The following is a 15,378-nucleotide window of genomic DNA, read 5'->3' as shown; positions in this document are numbered from 1 at the left end:
CACTGTGCTAAGTGCTTTTTCCAAACATTTCATTACAACCTTGGTAAGTAGATGCTATTATTATTCCCATTTTATACTTGAGGAAAACTGAAACAAGGATTCAGTGATTTTTCTCCGGCTCACACAACTAGTTAATTATCTCAAGCTAGACTTGAACTCAGGTCTTTCCAACTCTAGATTTAGTATTCTCTCCTTTGTACCACCTAGCTGCCTTTGTTATGTTGTACAACCTTCACACCAATAATACCACTAGATGAGGTCTCTAGTTGCCCATGAATTGGTTTTCAGAGAGGCATAATGATGCACAAAGTCCTTCACTCTCTCTTTCAAGAGTCACCCAAGTCTAGCAGCAAGATGAGGAGTCAGAATGAGTGGCTATGGCCCTGGCATCTTCGATGAGCCACAACGAGAGGCAGCTTATTAAGGGTCCATTTTACAACCCTGGGACTTTTCCCTGGTTGTCCACTATACTTGGGATGCTTTCTCTCCTTATTTTTGTCTCTTGGCTTCTTTGGTTTCCTTTAGGGCTTAGTTTAAAGTCTACCTCCCAGAGAAGTCCTTTCCCAGTCCCTGCTACTGTCAATCCATTCCTTGTGAGGATACCTTCTATTCATGCTGTATATATCTTGTATATACATAGTTACTGGTCTTCCCCAATAAGATTTGAACTCCTTGAGGGCTTTCTCTGTATTTTTCTAGTGTTTAGCATAGTCTCTGGCACACAGTAAGCACTTTAGAAATGCCTCTTGACTGATTGGTTGGTGGAAAAACTGGAACTCAAGAGCATAGATATGGGGCAAAGCCAAGATGGCAGCTTTGTAACTGTGAAAGCTGAAACCTCTCTGGAAATCTTTCTAAACCAATCTTTATTTTTTATTTTTAAACCCTTATCTTCCATCTTGGAATCAATACTGTGTATTGGTTCCAAGGCAGAAGAATGGTAAGGGCTAGACAATGGGGGTTCAGTGACTTGCCCAGGGTCACACAGCTAGGAAGTGTCTGAGGCCCAATTTGAACCTGGGACCTCCTGTCTCTAGGCTTGGCTCTCAATCCACTGAGCCACCCAGCTGGCCCCCTAAACCAGTCTTTAAAAAGCACCTCATTTATAGCTGCTCTTTTTGTGGTGGAAAAGAATTGGAAATAAAGGAGATGTTCATCCATTGGGGAATGGCTGAACAAATCATGGTACATGTTGGTGATGGAATACTATTGTGCCATAAGAAATTGTGAGCAAGATGATTTCAGAAAAAGCTGGAAAGCTCTGCAGGAGCTAATGCAGAATGAAATAAGCAGAACTGGGAGAGCATTGTACAAAATGATAGCAATATTAGAAGGTGCCATCCCTAAAACCTCCCTTATGATAAAGGAAAAGCTCAAGAAAACCAATATAATAACTATCTGACATATGTAGCATTTTATACCACTGTGACAAATGAGGTTTGAATTGCACCAAGTTGAATTGACCCTGTGTCCTTGCTGAATAGCCTTTCCTATCTATTGAGAGAAGGCAATTGGCTTCATCACGGGTCCTCCAGAACCAAGATTTAATCAGCCTTTTCTACAACAGAATTTGGTTAGGGCTTAAGGAAAGAATACTTTTTTCACTCCAATCTTGTAACTGAGAGGATAACAACCAGGATTTGCCTGCTTTTCTTTCCAGAGTTTGGACACCAATAAGGAAGACTTGCCCTGTATAAAAATAAATCCTGGGGAATGTCTGAACAAATTGTGGTATATGTTGGTGATGGAATACTATTGTGCTCAAAGGAATAATAAAGTGGAGGAATTCCATGGGGACTGGAACAACCTCCAGGAATTGATGCAGAGTGAAAGGAGCTGTGAATCTTAAAAAACTGCTCAGACTGTACCTTAGAAGATTTGGTTAAGTTACTCCCCTATTGTAACAAATGGAGGTACTTGATCAGGAATGTATTGAGAACTTTTAAAATTACTCCACCCTGTTCAGACAGTGCCTTAGGGGAAGATAAAGTTGTAAACTCCTGATTGAACAATGAAAAGTCCCTAACTCATACTTATAGTGAAGCAAAAACCCCGAAATAGGTGGTCTATTTTTAGATCTAATACAATATATAAATATAAAAAGGTTAAATATATAAAGGTTAAATTAATCACTAAAAGGTCAAGCAATTTACAAAAGGTAAACTTAACAAAAGAGGTGTTAAGTACTAAGAAGATATAATCTACCCAGAGAAGGTGAGAACTAAAGAGTGGTGAGAACTAAGAATGGGCAGTCCTGAAAAAAGTGTCTATTGTGATTGGTAGATGTGAAAATTTAGGGGAGGTGACACAAGAGAAAATTTATTTAAAAGGAGAATTCAGTTCAGTTTAGTTTTTAGTTTAGTTTGGAAGCTGAATTATAACTCTGAACTCAGTTCAGGAGTGGTGGATTTCAGTGAAGGACTGGAGCTTGCTTGGAACGATCTTGTGGTGAGTGATAAAGACTGACTCGCTCTCCCTTAAGGCTCAGGCCTAGGCCATTTGGCCTAGGCCCTTTTTATTATTTTCTCTTCTCTTCTCTTCTCTTCTCTTCTCTTCTCTTCTCTTCTCTTCTCTTCTCTTCTCTTCTCTTCTCTTCTCTTCTCTTCTCTTCTCTTCTCTTCTCTTCTCTTCTCTTCTCTTCTCTTCTCTTCTCTTCTTCTTCTCTCTCTCTCTCTCTCTCTCTCTCTCTCTCTCTCTCTCTCTCTCTCTCTCTCTCTCTCTCCCCCCCCCCTTAATTCCTTCATTTGTATTAATTAAAATCTCCATAAAACCCAGCTGACTTGGGTATTTTCATATTTGGGAATTTTCCCATGGCGACCACTTATTTTTAATATAAAATCAAGACATTAAAAATTATCTTTACAGTTTGGCCGAAACCTTTACAGTTTTGGCAATTCACAGTCTTGGAAACCCACATTTTCACGGTTACAGAGCAGAACCAGGAGAACATTGTACACAGAGTACACTGTGTATACATTGTGGTACAGTAGAATGTAATGGACTTCTCCATTAGTGGCAATGCAGTGATCCTGAACAACCCAGAGGGATCTATGAGATAGAACAGTATCCACATTCAGAGGAAAAACACTGTGGGAGGAGAAACACAGAAGGAAAATAACTGCTTGATTACATGGGTTGAAGGGATATGATTGGGGATGTAGACTCTAAATGATCATCCTAGTGCAAACATCAACAACATGGAAATGGGTTCTGATGAAGGACACATGTAATCCAGTGGAATTGCGCGTCAGCTACAGGAAGGGTGGGGGGAGGGGAATGAGGAATAGAATATGATTTTTGTAACCAAGGAATAATGTTTGAAATTTACCAAACAAAAAAAATAAATTAATTAAAAAAATAAAAATAAATCCTGAAAATGTACTATTCCACAATACTCAATCACTCCATACAGCTAGCATAGCCCAGTGGAGAGTGTAGGGCTGGAAGTCAAGAAAACTGGGTCCTCTTTCTGGCTCTATTACTAATCACTGAGAGGGGTAGGGTATTGTAATAGAAAAATAGGGGACATCCAGGTGGCTCAGTGGATAGAGTGCCAGGCTTGGAATTGGGAGGATCTGTATTCAAATTTTACTTCAGACACTTCTTAGTTGTCAAAATTATCTAGGGCAAGGCAACCGGGATGATGAAGAACCTTAAGTTCATGCCATAGGCCTTCTGATAGAATGAATGATGTTTAACCCTGAGTAGAGAAGACTTAGGAAAGAGGCACTTGTTCTTATAATACTGGAAAACCATTGTCATCTGAAAGATGAGTTGCCCTTGTTCCATTTCACTCTGGATGTGAAAACTGGAAGCAACGGGTGGATGTTGCAGAGACAGCTTTCAGCTTAATGGAAATCAGTCAGTCAGTTTAGTAAGCACCTCCTATGTGCTGGGCACTGTACTAAGAGCAAAGAGAGGCCAAAATCCAGGCCTTACTCTAATGGAAGAGACGCCATGTAAATATCTAGATAAATCTGAAGTATACAGAAGAGATGAGGGTAGGAAGAAAAGGGAAGCTGTTCACAAGTGGGGAGAGAAGAGAATTGGGAGAACCAAGAAAGGCTTCTTGCAGAAGCTAGAGGTCGGAGGGACCAACCAGTGAGTGCCTTTGTTTGGAAGATAACGTCTTGTGTCCAAAGGCCTCCAAGTAGGCTGGTGTTGTGGGATCAGAGTGTATCTGGGAAGGAGTAAGATCTTAAAAGCCTGGAGAGGGAGGAAGGGGCCAGATCATGAAGACCTTTAGATGGCAGATGACTTCCTATGCTATCCTGGAGGTGATAAAGAGTCACTAGAATTCCCTGAACAGGATGGGGTGGTGTGGTCACACATGCACTTTAGAGAGGGGATGCTAGGTGACTTAGAGGATAGAGTGTCAGGTGTCGGTTCAAATCTGGCCTCAGATACTTCCTAGCTGTGTGGCCCTGGGCAAGTCATTTAACCTCCATTGCCTTTACCATGCTTCTGTCTTGGAACCAAAACATGGTATTTATTATAAGATGGAAGGTTAGGTGATTTTAAAAAAAAAAGGAAAGAAAAATTCAGTCAGATCACAATAAATTAGTAGCTCTTGTTTCTGCTTGAGTTTCACATCATGCTCTATAGTATGTCAGAACTGGAAAATTCTTTTTCTCACCACCTAAATTGCCTTTGATTGACACACAATTCACTCTGAATTGAAAGGTCTCCTCTGTTAGATAGCTATGTTTCGGACACCAGGATTAAGCGGTTTGTTTGTCTCCAGGGTAAAAATTCAGTCCTGGCTCCAACTGACAAAGGGAGGAGGAGGAGGACTGGAACTCCAAATAACTTTTTTTCCCCCTTCTGTGCAATTAGAGCTTCCAGCCAAAGCCCTGCTAAACAAGCTTGTTTTGTTTCCAGGAAGGAAACTTAGCCAAGCCAGGAGATGCAGGACTGATAACCTCTGTCAAAGCCTCAAACTTTTCAGCTTGTGATAAGACTTAGAGGGCACACACTGTTTTCTTCTTTTTAATGGAACTCTGAGTGCAGTGACTTAATGGGTGCAATCCTGGACTTTATATGCTTGGCAACACAGGACGTTGTTCTGTTTAAATGGATCTACAACTTGCATTTCCTTAGTGTTCTTGAGGTCTGTAAAAAGCTAATTTCCATCTTTCAGATGAGGAAACTGAGGCTGAGGTTGGGTCTTGCCTCGACTGCACAGAAAAAGTAGGATCTGGTTTGGCATGTCTTTGGAACTTATTCAATTAAATTAGATTCAACAAACAGGAAATTCCCCTTATGTTAAAGTTTCCATGCTAAATATCTTTTTTTTTTGTCTTTACCTTCTCTCTTGGAATGATTACTGTGTATTGGTTCCAAGGCAGAATCCTAAGGCTAAGCAATTGGGATTAATTGACTTGCCCAGGGTCACCCAGCTAGGAAGTGTTGGAGGCCAGATTTAAACTCAGGAGGATAAGTTCAATGTCCTCTCCACTGTGTCACCTAAACTGCCCCATGTCAGATCAGCTTCCTCCCTTTTTTTTTTTTAAACCCTTACTTTCTGTCTTAGAATTGATACTGTGTACTGGTTCCAAAGTAAAAGAGCAATAAGGGCTGGGCAATGGGGGTTAAGTGACTTGCCCAGGGTCATCCAGCTAGGAAGTGTCTAAGGTCACATTTGAACCCAGAACCTCTTGTCTATGGGCTGGCTCTCAATCCACTGAGCCACCCATCTGCCCCCAGCTTCCTCCTTAAATGAAAGGGAGTATCTTTAGAAAGAAAGGAGGAGAGAAGGAAACTCTTGTGGTCTCTCTTTGTTCTAATAGTCTTGGTGTACTCCATGTAACCCTTTGATGGAATGAGCCTGGAGAACTAACTCTAAAGACTTTGATTTTTGGCCACAAGCCTGCTTTCTATCTCCCTCTGCAGGAAGGTCTTCAGAAGGTCATTGGGGCCATTTCTGAAAAGGGTTTGATTTGCCTTTAAGTAGGGTGTCCCCAAAGCAGGCTGTCAAGCCTGGAGCTGACCGTCACTTTTTAAAAAAAAATATCACTTTTTACTCTAATGCTATTATAACAATATTATAATAATGTTTTTATTATGAACTTGACCTTCAGTGAACAGAAACCTTAAAGTATACAAACAAAAGCAAAACAATTTACTCAAAAACCAGAAGGTTCCATTGTTTATACAGTAACAAAATATATAAAATTTAAGTCATATCCAACCTATCTTTTGTCTACATTTCTCTTTACCCTCATTTATGGCATATTTTCAAGATTTTCAAATGATGGTTTTTTGAATGTAGCGGTAACCAGTGTCTATGTTGCTTTTTTGGGTTTAATTTTTTTGTTCTGTATTACTTTATCTATATTTCCCCATATTTATGTTAGAGGTGTTGTGCCACATAGGAGGGAATGGGTTTGCCTTATGGGGTACAAACTAGCAAAGGACTGTGAAATACCAGGAATCATTTGGACCATCCATGGATAAAACAGACCCCATGCATGTTAACACCTTGAAGTAATGCCTGATGGTCCCATCCTAGTTACAGTTATAGGTTCAATAATAGTCCATTCTTGTTCATTTGCCACAATTTATTCCTTGACTGTAAAATGGCTGCATTATTTTCAGTTTTTTTAAACCCTTACCTGCCATCTTAGAATTGATGCTGTGTATTAGTTCTAAGGCAGAAGAGTGAAGGGCTAGGCAATGGGGGTCAAGTGACTTGCTCAGGGTCACACAGCTGGGAAGTGTCTGAGGTCAGATTTGAACCTAGGACCTCCCATCTCTAGGCCTGGCTCTCCATCCACAGAGCTACCCAACTGCCCCTCCCCAAATTTTTGCTATTGGAAAATCTTGCTAAAAATATTTTGTTACAACTAGATCTTTTTCATTTCCTTAAAATATAGTGTGTAGAAGCTTCATTCCCACTTTTGAGGAAACTGGAAAAAAAATTACTGATGAAAGGAGGTGTGGGCTAGCTGTCACAGAAGTAGGTTATTAAGTAGGGAAGTGGAACACAGGGAAGAGCCGTTGAAGCCTCCTTGCTGGCTCGCTCCCCCGCCGGGGCCCTGGGAAACGCAGCTGGGCTCTGTTAGACAGCTCTTCCTCCAGCATCTGAAAGGCAGAAAGAAGAAGACCCTGGTGCATGCCCTTTCTTAATCTGCCTGGCTAATCTTCCTAGCCCACATCTCTGACCATGTCATTGTCCCATTCAAAATTCTGCACTGGTGTTCCATACTTATTAAATAAAGTACTAACTCCTTAGTGCCTCCATTCCAACCTCCCCCCAAATTTGGGCATGATCTATCTTCTAGCCTCATCACACACTTGTGCCCTCTTGAATAATCTCTATTCCATCCAAAATGGATTTCTTAGGGAACAGGACCTAACTATGTCTCTCCCCTGTGAAACTGCAGTGTCTTCCCATTACCTGTAGGATCGAATTCAAACTCTTTAGTCTGACATTTAATTTAGGGCTCTACCTAATCTGGCTCCAATTTACCTTTCTAGTTTTGTTATAAATGACTCTCCTTTGTGGCTCTCTCTGGTCCAGCCAGAGAAGTCTTCTTACTAAGCTTGTTAAATGATGCTCCATTTCCCATTTCCATGCCTTTTCCCTGGCCATTCCTCATGCCTGGAATGCAATGAAAGGGACCCTTTCTCTATCTCTGACTGAATAATCCCAAGAGAGTCCCGCCTGACAAGGACTTATATTGGATCCGATGGTCCATCATTGCTCCCCTCAGCAAGCATTCATGGAGCGCCTACTGTATGAGTGTGTCCCAAATTGCTGTATTTGTAATTTCTAACTCCACTGACCTGCTTCTTGCACTGGGGCAGGTACACCTTACCTCTTTTCTTGCAGCCAGCCTCTCTTGCCACTCTCGTAGCTCCATGGTGTGTTCATCATCCAGGGCTCTTAGCTTTTTCTTTTCTTGTTCTACCAGGCGCTGGAGTTTTTCATTCTATACAGAGGAGAAGAAAGACAAACCGGTGAGGTCTTCCCTTTGGACTTCACTGGCTGCTACTCCTCTGTAGTTACCCTAGCATCAATGCCCATTTCAGGGTTCCACTGATCTACCTGTTCTCTGCAGAGGGGACTCACTCATAGTGTGTCGGCTCACTATGCTCAAGGACAGGCTGCAAATAATAATTGCTCCCCATATTTTTGGACACAACTGATGTTAGGATTTGTTTCTCTGGGATCAGCATATTTAGGATAATTTATTACCTATTTATAACAAAAAATTTGCTTTCCTAAGGAATGTATTAATAGAGTAATAGAAGAAAGTTTCCAGAGTGAGTTATCTATTACAAAAGAATTATTTTATTTTATTTTTCTCTTGACAAAGGACACAGATTCATATTATATGTTTATTTGAAAGTATATAATGCATTCAAATAGCTAGGCAATGTGATTTTTCCAATAAATAAACACCTTTTTTTTAAAAAATTTATTTAATTAATTAATTTAGAATATTTTTCCATGATTCCATGATTCATGTTCTTTCCCTTCCCTCCTCCCACCCCCTCCCTTAGCCAATGAGCAATTCCACTGGGTATTACATGTGTCCTTGATCAAGACTTATTTCTATATTATTAATATTTGCACTAGGATGATCATTTAGAGTCTACATCCCCAGTCATATTCCCATTGACCCATGTGATCAAGCAGTTAAACACTTTTAGAAAATGGAACAGATTTTAATGAAATTCATGTCTAGATTTTAATGAAAGGTTGCTTTGACCTCAGTCCTCTGGTACCAGAAAGACACCACTTCTTCCTACTGTTAAAAGACTATCATATATATTATCTTATTGTATCCTCACATTAGCCATTGGAAAGAAGGAAGGTGGGTGTTTGATTCGATGAATCTTTATTAAGTGCTTACTATGTTGCGAGAATTCTCCTAAGGTCTCCTTTCCCCAGGTTCCAACCTAGCCTTGAGTCCAGTGGTATAACCACACTTGACTCCTAGAACATCCTCTTCCCTCCACTCCATTTTCATTGCCTCTGGCTTACGATGTGTTCTGGCAGGGGATGTGTGTATGTGTGACATGGGGCACCCCAACTCGGGCCAGGTACGTAAGCTAGAGGTCAAGAAGCTCATGGCCCAATATGCATAGATGCATCTATATCCATTCCCATACACACACTCATCTTCCCATCCCATTTCTTTTATGTGTCTCCTGAGGTCCAAGTATTATAAAAGGATGTATAACAAGGAAAAAAGGATGTCATGAGAGAGGGGAAAAAAAAACCTAAGAGGGAGGGCAGCAGACAGTGCCAAACACATAGAATAAGCCTAATAAATTATTGTTGATTGACTGACTGACTAGAAGTGGGGGGAGTGAGAGACTTTGGTTCTCCTCTTGACTCCCACTAACTTGTGGGAACCTTGAACAAATTTCTTTATTTCTTTGGATTTTGATTTTTTCCTCTATAAAAGAGGTTATCAAAGCAGGTAATATCTCGGATTTCTTATAGCTTAGATATTTTGTGGCCAGAAAAAAGAATTATTCACTGATGAGCCCCTTGAGGGCAGGGACTGTATTCTTTTCATCATGGTATCCCCAGTGCCTAGCGCAGTAGGGAAACCAGGTAGTACATGTAGAGAGCTCTGGCCATGGAATCAGGAAGACCTTAGTTCAAATATGACCTCAGACCATTCCTAACTGTGTGTCTCTGAGCAAATCACTTAACTTCTGTTTGCATCAATTTCCTCTGTGAAATGGGGGATAGTAATAGCACCTTTTCCCCAATGTTATGAGAATAAATGAAATAATGGCTATAAAGCACTTAGTACAGTGCCTGACATTATACAAATGTTAGTTATTATTGCTATTATTATTAATATTACATAGTTGGTAAATATAGAAAACTTTTATTTAGTGCCTACTGCTTATCAAATACTGTACCAGGCACTAGGAAGTACAAAGTTTAATTGAATAAATATTTTGAATATTTTAATCTAGCAGGAGAATCATAGAGCAACGCAGATCTTGATAAAACACAATTCAATCAAATCTGACTCTTCATGACCCCATTTTGTTTTTTTTTATAAAGATTGGTTTTTCCTTCTTCAGATCATTAAAAATTTAAATTTAATATATTTTAAAATTTTAAATTAAATTAAATTTTAAATTAAGTTTTTAATTTTAAAATTTTTTGATTTTTAAAAATTTTTTTAAATTAAAAAAATTTTAAAACGATTTTAAATTAAATCATTTTAAAGATGAGGAAAATGAGGCAAGAAGGGTTAAATGATTTATCCAGGGTGACATAGTTAATAGCATGATACTCTATAATGTATTATATCATATATATATACATGATACTATAATAAAAATAGTAGAGAGTTATAAAATGAAGCCTTAAGTGAGATCTAAGGGAGAAGGAAGTGCTTAAATTGGAACTTAAAGGATAGGTCAGGCAAAGATGAGATGCAAGGGAGGGAAGAAAGACATTCCAGGGATGGGCTCAAGAGAGTAGAGTGTAAATTTGAGGTATAGACTCTAATCTAGTGTGACGAGAGCATTGAATGCCTGGAAAGGGGTAATATGATGTGACTGGAAAGGTAGGGTGGTAACAGACTATGGAAGATTTGAATTCCAAAGCAATAAAATTCTATAACTAGAATGAACTTGTTCAAAGTAAGGAAAGGGCAAAGTGGGGATTTGAACTTAAGACTCTGACTCTAACCCTACTCTTCTCTCCCACCATACGATATTGGGGATCTGGACTTCTGGTCAGGACAAGAGCTGGAATTGGCAGTCACCCGCACAGAGGAAATTCAAATGAACTCATGGCAGCTAATGGGGTACAGTGGATAGAGCAACGAGTCCAAGACTTGACTTCAGATTTAGTCTCAGAGACTTAGTATGAAACACTAGACAAGTTGCTTAACTTCTCTTTGCCTATTTCCTTGACTGTAAAATGGGAATAATAAGAGCGCCTACCTTGCAGAATTATTGTGGGGATCAAATAAGGATAACTTTATGAAGCACTTAGCACAGTGCTTGGCACATAGTAGGTCCTATATAAATGCTCTGAGATTGTTGAAGGAGAATATGGAGAGAGAAGACGGGTCCAAGGGCAGAACCTCAGAGAACATGAATGTTGGGGGTGGGTGGTGAGGGGTCAGGAAAGCTGTTATAGGAGGAGTGGGCAGAAGGTGGGAAGAATGAAGGAATCAGTTGAGTGGGTAAATTACAGTAAAAGGGGGACATAGAAGAAAAGGCCCGTTGACACATAATGAGCTTCAGTTACAATGTACTTTATATAAGTTATTTCATTTGATCCTTATGACAATCTTGAAACATAGTTTTTATTACTATCCTCGTCTTGCCAGCCAAGTGGCACAGGATAAAGCACTGGGCTTAAAATTGAGATGATTTATCTTCAAATCCATCCTCAGGCACTAGCTATGTGGTCCTGGACAAGTCACTTAACCCTGTTTGCCTCAGTTTCCTCATCTGTTAAATGCCCTGGAGAAGGAAATGGCAAACCACTCTAGTATCTTTGCCAAGAAAATGCCAGAACCATTGGGGTCACAAAGAGTTGGAGGCTGAAATGATTGAATCACAAGATTATCCTCTTACAGACAAAGTAACTAAGACTTGGACGTTAAATTCAAGGTTATACCATGAGTAAGAGACAGTCTTAGAACTGAAACTCGGCTAGCTAAGTGGTCTCTTCCATCCTCTCCATGTGCACCTCAAAATTAAAAAAATGTAATTTCCTACAGGTTGTCATTGGTGTCTGGCTTGATTTTGGTAAATCCTGATTTAAATTTACACTGTTCAAGTTCACAAGAATATAGGTGGCTGAGAGGGGATGGAAAGAGCACTGGACCCTAGACTCCTTATAGGAAAATTTAAATCCAAGCTTCTAAATTTACTGCCTGTGGGACTTTGGGTAGGTCACTCAACCTCTCTGGGCACAAGTTCCCTTATCTGTAAATACAAAGGGGGTGGGGAAGCTAGGTATATAGAGAGCCAGACCTAGAGACAGGAGGTTCTAGGTTCAAAATTGGTTTCAGACACTTCTAGCTGTGTGACCTTGGGCAAGTCATTTAAGCCCCACTACCTAGTCCTTAACACTCTTCTGCCTTATAACCAATACACAATATTGATATATTTTTTTACCCTTACTTTATGCCTTAGATTCAATTCTGATTCTAAGATGAAAAATAAGGATTAAAAACCAAACCAAACCAACCCCTCCCCTCAAAGAGATTAATTTAGATACTTTGGAGGGTCCCTTCTAATTTTGTTCAACATGGCATTGCAGATTTCTGGAAGACCCCACGAGTCTCCTGAGGTCTTGAGCATCCCTAGAGAGGGTCTGCTCAGTGTCTGGCATTTCCTTTTCTGCTGGCCCCATTTTCTGCCCTGGAGGTATGGGGGGCAAGTAGAGTGGGGCACCCGGGGCCCAGGAGAGCCCCTGCCACTCACCTGCATCTGTTCCACCTCCTGAACATTGGCCTCCAGCTGCTCTTGCAGCTCCTGCAGCTGTCCATGGTGCTTCTGTTGGTGCTGCTCTGTGTCTGCCTTCTGGCGTCCTTCCTCTTGCTGTAAGAACTGCACAAGACATACATCAGGCCAAACTGGGATTGGTCCTAGGGCAGCAGAGCTTCCAGAATCTCCTGAAGGGGCAGCTTTGACCATGCCCCTGACTCAGGGTGTTCTCTATTTCTGCCCACACAACTCTGATCACAGCACACATCTGCTCAGAAACTTCCGCTGATTCCCCATGGCTTACACTCAGGGTAATGGCAAAACTCCCTCATAGCATGTTTGAGGCCCTGCCCACTCTCATGCCCACCTGCTTTTCTAATGTTGGTTCTCACCATTCTTCCTTCTTGTCTCTTTGCTCTAGCAAAGCCAGACCATTTGCCTTTTCTCATGTTGTGTTCTGTGTTGGGGGGCAGTTAGGTGGCATGGTGGATAGAGTGCTGGACCTGGAGTCAGGGAGACTCATCTTCCTGATTTCAAATCTGGCCTCAGATGCTTACTAGCTGTGGCAAGTCACCTACCCATGTTTGCCTCAGTTTCCTTATCTGCAAAATAAGCCAGAGAAGGACATGGCAAATCACTCTAGTATCTTTGCCAAGAAAACCCCAAATGGGGTCACTAAGATTTCTTTAAATCCTAGCCTCATGGCCTCAAAACTGTACTATGATGCCTCATTATTTTACAGAATCACAGAACATCAGTGGCTGTCTAGTCTCTAACCTATACCTGAACAAGAATCCCCTCTAAAGATCTGTATCAACTTCTCTCCAGCTTCATTTGAAGACCTTGAGTGAGGGGGAGCCCCCAGGTGCTGAAGGAAGTCTTTCGGATAGCTGTATTCATTAGAAAATTTTTCCTAGGGCCTAAATTTTCCTCTACAACTTCTACCCATTTCTTGTACCTCAATTTGCTTTCTTGGGTCAAGCATAAGAAATTTCCTCTTACAGATGTGACAGTCCTCCAAGTTTTTGAAGATACCTCTCATTCCAAACCTTCCCCTGCTCCCTGAATCTCTTTCAGGCTAAATGTCAGGAACCATTTTCTTTTTACCCAGAAAGAAAAGATACTAACTATAGACCTTTATTCCCTATGCATGTCTTTGAATCCCAAGCCTTTTGCCCTTGACCCTAGGAATTCTTTCCTCCCTTTGAAATACAGTTGGGTTTCTGATTTCCTTTTGAAAAGTTATGCCATATCCATATGTATCCATCCTTCAAAGTCCCCTCTCAAGTCATATCTTCTTCATAAATTCTTTCCCCAAACTCCCACCCATGCTGCTATCTCCCCTCTCTTGCCTCCCACAATATTATTGTGGATACCATCCACTTTGACCCTTGATTATATTCATTTTATGTCCTGAAGATAGTCTGTCTTTGTATTTCCAGGCCTCCTAATCATTCCAGGACACAAATCTTATCTTTTTAAGGAGACTATAAGTGCCTTGTGGGCAGAGGTCATTTGATATCTGTTTTTGTCAATGTCAATGTCTATTTACTTTTTCCTGTTTCCTATTCACCACATTGTTCCATACCCAGCTGGGCAAATGAAAGTTCAATTCAAGGATTCTTAACCTGAAGTCCAGGAACTTCAGAAATATATTTTGATAACTATTGTAACATAACTGATTCCCTTTGTAACCCCATATATTTTATTTTATGCACTTAAGAACATGATTATGAGAAGGAGTCCCTTCAGCAGACTAGCAAAGAAGGCCCTGAAAAGTTTAACATTTCTGGTTTAATGGAAAGGCCTGGACAGGGAGTCAGGAGACCTGGGTTCTAGTTCTACCTCTTCTGGCCACTAACTGTGAGATTTCAGGTAAAGCCATTTCACCAATCTGGACTTCAAATTCATCTTCCATAAAATGAGTAATTTGGACAAGATAATGTCTAAGGTCCCATCTACCATTCTAGGCTTCCATAATTCTTATTGTAGGTGACTAACAAATGCTGCATGGTCATCTTGAAGAACAAAAGATCAAGAATATCAAGGGAATTAATGAAAAGAAATGTGAAAATGGTGGCCTTGTGGTAGCAGATCTTAAACTATACTATAAAGTAGTAATTATCAAAACAATGTGGTACTGTCTAAGAAATAGAATGGTGGATCAGTGGAATAGATTAAGGATAAATGACCTTGGCAACCTAGTATTTGATAAGCTCAAAGATCCCAACTTTTGGGATAAGAACTCAGTATTTGACAAAAACTTCTGGGAAAATTGGAAAACAATGTGGCAAAAATTAGGTTTAGATCAATATCTCACACCCTATACCAAGATAAGGTCAAAATGGGTATACGATTTAGACATAAAGGTGATAAAATTAGGGGAACATAGAATAGTTTACATGTCAGGTCTATAAAGAAGGGAAGAATTTATGAGATAGAGAGCATTACAAGATATAAAATTAATAAATTTGATTATATTAAATTAAAAAGGTTTTGTACAAACAACACCAATGTAACCAAGATTAGAAGGGAGACAATAAACTGGGGAAAATTTTTGTAACAAATTTCTCTGATAAAGGTCTCATTTCTCAAATATATACAGAGAACAAAGTCAAATTTATAAGAATCCAAGTCATTCCTCATTTGACAAATGATCAAAGGATATGAATAGGTAGTTTTCAGATGAAGAAATCAAAGCTATCAATAGTCATAAGAAAAAAATGTTCCAAATTCCTCTTGATTAGAGAAATGCAAATTAAAACAACTCTGAGGTACCACCTTACACCCATCAGACTGGCCAATATGACAGTAAAGGAAAGTGACAAATGTTGGAGGGGATGTGGCAAAATTGAGAACACTAATGCATTGCTGGTGTTGTGAACTGATCCAACCATTCTGGAGGGCAATGTGGAACTATGCCCAAAGGGCTATAAAATAATGCATACC

At 40.1% G+C, this 15,378-nt stretch overlaps 1 protein-coding gene across 1 annotated transcript in view; it reads right to left on the bottom strand.

Annotated features, from left to right (window-relative positions):
- Positions 1 to 6,033: 6,033 nt before the first annotated feature.
- The window catches only part of LOC100033185 (STE20-like serine/threonine-protein kinase), a 64,549-nt gene continuing 55,204 nt past the window's right edge, over positions 6,034 to 15,378 (bottom strand). The window contains exons 16-18 of the mRNA XM_056817762.1: positions 12,427 to 12,552; positions 7,821 to 7,934; positions 6,034 to 7,083 (exon numbers count right to left, since the gene is read on the bottom strand). Of these exons, the coding sequence (XP_056673740.1) occupies positions 6,967 to 7,083; positions 7,821 to 7,934; positions 12,427 to 12,552 (357 nt within the window). The 3' untranslated portion in view covers positions 6,034 to 6,966. The remainder of the gene's footprint in view (positions 7,084 to 7,820; positions 7,935 to 12,426; positions 12,553 to 15,378) is intronic.

Source organism: Monodelphis domestica, chromosome 1, assembly GCF_027887165.1.
Source record: "Monodelphis domestica isolate mMonDom1 chromosome 1, mMonDom1.pri, whole genome shotgun sequence".
Classification (NCBI taxonomy): Eukaryota; Metazoa; Chordata; class Mammalia; order Didelphimorphia; family Didelphidae; genus Monodelphis; species Monodelphis domestica.
This window is presented reverse-complemented; position numbering and strand designations above follow the sequence as displayed.